This window comes from Nanorana parkeri, unplaced genomic scaffold (assembly GCF_000935625.1).
Source record: "Nanorana parkeri isolate BGI_ZX_2015 unplaced genomic scaffold, ASM93562v1 scaffold147, whole genome shotgun sequence".
NCBI lineage: Eukaryota > Metazoa > Chordata > Amphibia > Anura > Dicroglossidae > Nanorana > Nanorana parkeri.
The window spans coordinates 1,150,058-1,156,658 of record NW_017306415.1 but is presented as its reverse complement, the minus strand read 5'-3'; the positions used below and the strand labels follow the sequence as shown (position 1 = coordinate 1,156,658).

Here is a 6,601-nt window from a genome sequence, read left to right as displayed (position 1 = left end):
CCAGCACCACGACACAGAGCAGCAGCCGATGACAGGAGGAAGTGACGTGACGGCCCGCAAGCAGCAGCGGCGCTGTGTGCTAGATGCCGGCTGCTGCTCTGTGTCGTGGTGCTGGCGCTGGGGGCGAGATCGCACTATACAGAGGTGGGTGATGCCATCTACAGGAATCGGCGAGTCAGTCCGGGGGGGGAGGGGATGTGCAGCTTTGCCCTAGGCAAGGCAGCATCGCCGCCCTCCGCGAATCTCCCGCTCCAGGCAAACGCCTTGTTTGCCTCGCGGCAGATACGCCCCTGAATGCATCCCCATAAAAAGGAAAACAACTCCAGTAAAACATAGAGCTGAATGTTTCCAGCACATAATGCTGGCCATGAATACACAAGCTAAGAAGATTGGAGCAATACTGTGACCTAAAACAATTTTTATTTAATTTCAAACTGACATGTTTGTGAATGACATCAGAGGAGCAAGGTGGAGTATGGATGGAGATAGGTCACATTAAACTGGACTTGCTCTGTAATGTTGAAGACATTTTTCTCTCATCCAAGTGGTTTCCTGCGTTCACATGAGTGTCGGGATACATTTCATGACACCATGGTGATTGGATTTAAGTCACCGAGTTATCTGTGTGGTTATGAATGCTGGTGTATGTTCTGGACACTCATTTAACCTAAGGATGCCAGTTGGATGACCGGTGAAGTGTCTTCAACATTACAGAATAGACCCAGGTAAATGTGACTATTTACTAATAGCTAAACCATGTCCTGGATAAAGGAAAGACTTCAAAGACAAAGTGAAGCATGAACCCTTCTCATCACTAAGCAGGAGATCCATTGTAATATTTGCATAAAGTCTATTCTCCAGAAACTTAAACAAACCCCACTTTAATAAGGAATTATGTCTAATACAGGATATACCCCACATTGGACCCAAACCAACAGAAGCTCAGTCTGGCAGCCCATGATAAGGAAGATGTAGCTGGCATTCTTTAGCTGCATATCAACTAAAATGAAGCTTATATAGTTATTTAATATAATGATGTTACATAAAACATCTACAATAAGAAAAGGAATGCAAAAATAATTAAAAAACAAAACAAATACTCTACTTTCCAAAGTAGTAATACATACCGCCTGATTTTCCATACGTGCAAATATCACATTGAGCATCTGTGTCAAGGTAGCCTTGGCGGTGGTTTGATTGACAAGGTTTTTGCTGGCTAAATAGATATTGTAACATGTTCTAACAGCTTGTAGTACTGTCCCTTCATGAATTTCTATATGTTGGGAAGTGACTGCAGTAAGCAGAGCCTAAAATAAAAAGGTTAAAACAAAATGAGAGGTTAGAAAAAGATAAATTGATATATAAAACCGAAAGTGACATAGCAGACATAGCATAACATTTGTGAAACAGCTTAGTTTTGATAAACAAAACTCTGTGGAGTTAACAACGGATAAATCTTACTGCCAAATTTAACACTACAGCAGTATTGTTTTCAGATTCATTACTTACCTGACGCCCAAGAGGTGGTCAGTACTACTTAATACTAATCGCAAAAGCCAAGCACAAAATGCAGCAAAAAATACATAGGACAGACAGTATCTACCTACTTACGGCTTTTGTACTCCTTGTTACTTGCATGATGTGCAAAATGTTCTAATCACCTAGATTGGCAGGCCAGCACTTTGCACCACCACCTTTAGGGGGCTCCCTGCCATCTATACACACACTGATCTTTCCATACAAAATGAATAATGCTTCTCTTTCACCTCAAAGCAAACCCCAAGCAAGCATCAACTGTAGGTCAAGGTTGGCTGCAGTCCTGTGCACTGTGAAAGCCATGCACAATGTGGCTGCATGGGATCACAGGGTAATTTATATCTCTTGATTAAGGTAATCTGAGTGGACTTTGTGTCTCAAAGCAGAACTACAGTCCATGAACCCATTACACTCAAAACCGCTTTTCCATATAAAAGATGGGTGCTGCGGCAGTCGACGGATGGCAACCATCTATAATCACAGAATAACAGACACCGGCACTCCAAGTAATGAATCAATGTCGTCTGTTTATTGACGCATGAGACATAGCACAAAGCATCAAAAAGCAACTTTTAATGTCCTATAAACATATAAACCCAGGCACTCAGATATGCAAAACTAACTTTCCCCATACTACTGGATCTTGGAAATAACGAGCAGGATCAGTAACTAATAGTTAGATATGGGAGGACAGGGCAGCCAAACTCTATTGAGTACTTTGAGGTTTAATTTTCAGGCCTCCATGCTCCGCAGAGTAGAGGAAATGAGGTGGCCGCTTTCAAGCAGAAGCAAATGATTACATTTCAGAGCTGCAATTCTCACAACACATTGGGTTCCTCAGAACATTAGCTTCACAGATTTAAGTTACCTTTATGATTTGTAACTGGACATCCTCGTCAGTCTGGGGTCCCTGGAAGCAGCCACATATAGTTTCAATAATTCTGTCAATTAGTTTTTTTCCAGGTGTTGTGCTATCTGGCGCATTGCCAGTCAAGTGCCCATAAGCAATAAGTTTCTAAAAAAAAAAAAAGGGGAAAAAAAAGGAAATTGTTAATTCTATGTATTTTGAACCAAAGTGTGAAAAACAAAATGTATATATCGTACTATTATAAGATAATAATTACTATCTAGACTTCCCTGCACTTAAAACAAATGCAAACACATTAATTGCCTTAAAAACGAGTGCAGTCTGCTCAAACACGGTGTATGCCATTTGCTGAATGTAATTTATCATATAAATTTTTGTTAATGGTTCAAAAACACTGCTTAGAAGTATACAGTATAGATATAAAGGAGGGTAGGCATATTTGTAGGCTCTACTTTCTGTTTAGTAGTTCTGCTTTATTCTTCCTTTCTCTTAGATGGAATAAAAATAATGGATTCCGTAGAGTTTCTGACTGTATTGCTTGATATACAGAACGTTACTGGAGGATGAATGTTGCCTGAATGGGCAAAGCACACTTATGCTTTAAGCTCACAAAGGAAATACAAGCTTCAGAGGCTCACATCTTATGCAGGTCTTTCCTTTTACTCTAAGTGGAATTGTAGGAGAGTGAAATAAAAAGGTACGTAAAAGCGGCTGGGTAGGTCTACAATAAAGTGAACCAGCTTACTTTAGGTTAAAAGTCTCTTTACAGACTCATATATAAGATAATTAGGTCTGTTCTGTGTCTGTTGAGGAAATGTACTGTTATATTGGCTGGATTTAAAGCTTTCCATCAGCTTTTAACCACAGCAGTCTACCAAACACAATTTCAAACATTTCCTCGTTGCGACCAATCAAAGCCAGCACGGTAATTGACTGAGTGTGATTTCAACTGGTACTGCAGTATTTTATATCACCGATGCTATTCAATGCCCAGATGGCAGATTGCTGTGGCTAAAAAGCCGATGTCTGGCCAGCATCAGGGCCCTTTCATACCAGGACACAAGCATTAAAGTGTTAGACCTGTGGAGATGCAATCACCCTTTTTGCACTGGTGACTGTTGTTCCTGAGAAATACATTAGGTGAAATTAAACATTTTACAAATGTCCCCAAAAGAAGATGTGAGGGGAAATTTCCCATTGGGGACACTTGCTCCTGGGGAAAAAGTCCAAGAGGGGAATTCCCCTCACTTTGGGAGCTTACCTCTAACTTCATATTGAGTATCTGACAGGAAACAAAGCATAATTTCCCCAGTACAACAACAAAAAAATAAACTGGCAGGGGATTTAACCCCTGCCTACTCACCCAAAACTAAAAAAAAAAAAAAAAGTTAGGATTCTGATGAAGGGGGCTTGCCCCCTGAAACGTGTCAATCTTGGCTGACTGCGGCCGGTGATGTGACCGCAGGCAGCCATGGTACATAGCTGGGGTAATACTATGTTGGGTTGACAGTGTGGCCTCCTGTTTGTTGTTAAAGCGTGATGAAAAGGTTTGTTTGTGGCGCTCTGTTCCCTTTTGTTTAAAATTAAAAAAAAAGTGGTAGATAGACAGACAGACATTTAAATGTGTGTTCCTCTGACTATAAAGTATTTTAGATGTGTTGGAGTTTTGAAGAATTTCATTTCGGCAGGATAAACAGCAAACTGCACAAATGAAGCATTCAAGAATTTTTCCAAGACACCGCCACCTTCGACGAGATCAGTTTTGGACAGCCTCTTTTGCCCACTTCTTTTTAAATGTTTTACTTACACTTTGACCTTTGAAAATGAAAGCCAGAAGCTGATTGGTTGCCATGCCCATCTGCTCCAGATATTGTCTGCTCCAGTCTTTGTAAATTCCCTTCTATGTATTTTCTCTCGTCTTATCTTGTTGCATTGAAAAATACAGCAAAAGGCATGACGGCGTTTCTGGCAATAATACCACTACTATACATCTTCATGTTTATAGATAAAAAACATCCCGAGCCTACAAACTCAAGATTTATACTGCAATAATTCACAATGCATTAGGACTTGCCAAAATCATCTTGCAAAGAGTTATGGCAACAGACTGAAAAATAAAAAGATAACTCTGAGTTTATTTCTTAGGATACTGAGACCTACTGACTGGAGGGTCTCACAAAAGGACAAAACACAAACCTGCAAGCAGTCCAGAGATGTGCTCACAATGCGGGGGCACTTAGACTGGCATGCAAGCTCAAATGGTAGAAAGTACTTGTCGGCTTCAATAAAGGTGGCTTTTGATTTCACGGGTGGAAGAGTGCTGGAACCGGCCTTTACATCTCCTTGGGGAGGACTGAGAGGAGAAACAGAAAACACAAGTCAATTAAAATGCAGTCCACATAATCCGGCTGTGTGCCACCACACTCATCTACGTCTATTTAAATAAACTACCAGTTCAGACACATACCATCTGCTAATTCTATTAGACAAGTTACCTTACATGTACATATTATCATAAATGGATGATTAGAAACAATAAAACAACTGTAAAAGTGGGTAATTTGTACCAAGTTCAAAGATAGAGCCCAGTGTATTATAAAGACAGGCAGGAATTTATACAGTTGTCCTAGGATTATGATGATATATTACAAGGAGCACAGAAATGTATTATTTATTAGGAAAGGAATGGTAATGGTCACAAAGAATGGCTCCAGGAGATCCAGCTGTGAAGGTGGATATGAACATTAGAGTATTAAGTACGCCATTGGATGCTGCTTAAACTAGATGCAAACCCTAAGTGGATGACCGTTAATTTACTTTAAGGTGTTCTAAAGACCCACCATATACTATCCTGTTATTACATCAGCATTGTTCCCTACATATGGTCTCCACTTGATGTACCTGTGACAATGTGGCATTGCAGGAGAACAAAACTGGAGACAGATAGCAATATAAAAGTAAAGTCATTTTCTAAGCCAGCTCAGCTTACTAGGTAATAGTTAACAGTAAATATTTGACACTACATTCCTCTGCCTCTCATAATTCACATATTAGTTCCTTTTATTTATACACTGAATGAAACTTTCACTTAATAGCTAGTGCTCTTGCTTTCTGACTTTCAGGTGTCTGACTGCACTATGTACAGAAGCAGATCTGTGCGAGCGTGGTCAGTTTGCTTCACTTTATCTTCTGATCAGGCCTATCGCAGGCCTTGCCTGAGTAGAGGGGGGACGAGTGAAAAAGTTGCAGCCACCACATCTATGGACTGGTAAGCTGCAATATACACTGGCTGGCCAAACAAAAAAGTAACACATTTAAATAATTTGTTAGATGGCCTTTAGCTTTGATTACGGCACGCATTTGCCGTTGCATTGTTTCGATAAGCTCATGCAATGTCACAACATTTATTTCCATCCAGAGTCGCATTCATTTTTCCCAGGATCTTGTAGTGATGATGGGAGAGTCGGACCACTGCGTCAGACAAGTCTTCTCCAGCACATGCCAAAGATCCTCAATGGGCTTAATGTCTGGACTTTGTGGTGGCCAATCCATGTGTATCATGCTCCCTTAACCACTTTTTCACAATTTGACCCTGATGAATCCTGACATTGTCATCTTGGAATATGCTCATTGTAAAAACCTGGTCATTCAGTATATTCAGGTAAACAGCTGACCTCGGTTTTTTTTGGGGGTGGTGGGGGGACTCAACATTGCTAAACCTAAACCTGACCAACTGCTGCAACCCCAGATCAAAATCCAGGGGAGACTTTTTTTTTGGCTAGGCAGTGCATTTTGTTTTTGGGTTCAGATTAATTTTAGGTGTTCACAGTTTAATAAAAGAACATAGGGCATAATTATTCTGAAACCTTACAATGGGGCTACCCTCGCACTGCAAGGCTTAAATGCTCATTTTCGTTGAGGAACGACAATTAAAACATTATCTTCACCTAACACTCAGAGCTGGCTGGCTGCTAGACCTGTCCCTTCAGCCTCTCTTCCCCTCCACTAGAATGTCCCTCTGCGTCCTCATGTCCTATACACTGTATAGAACATGATGACTCAGGGACCTTAGAGCACTGGAGCAGAGGGGGAGAGAAGCGCCAGGGACTGGTCTAACAGCCAGCCAGCTCTGAGGTTCCGGCAAGTATATCATTTTTGTCCCTATATGAAAAATCCTTGCAGTGATTTCACCACCAC

The 6,601-nt window shown here is 40.9% G+C and overlaps 1 protein-coding gene across 2 annotated transcripts in view; it reads right to left on the bottom strand.

The window, feature by feature from the left end:
* ARFGEF1 (ADP ribosylation factor guanine nucleotide exchange factor 1) overlaps positions 1–6,601 on the bottom strand; it is a 140,321-nt gene that overhangs the window by 75,206 nt on the left and 58,514 nt on the right. For both annotated transcript variants that reach the window (XM_018554228.1, XM_018554226.1), the window contains exons 3-5: positions 4,601–4,757; positions 2,405–2,551; positions 1,128–1,307 (exon numbers count right to left, since the gene is read on the bottom strand). In XM_018554228.1, coding sequence (XP_018409730.1) covers positions 1,128–1,307; positions 2,405–2,551; positions 4,601–4,757 — 484 coding nt within the window. The remainder of the gene's footprint in view (positions 1–1,127; positions 1,308–2,404; positions 2,552–4,600; positions 4,758–6,601) is intronic.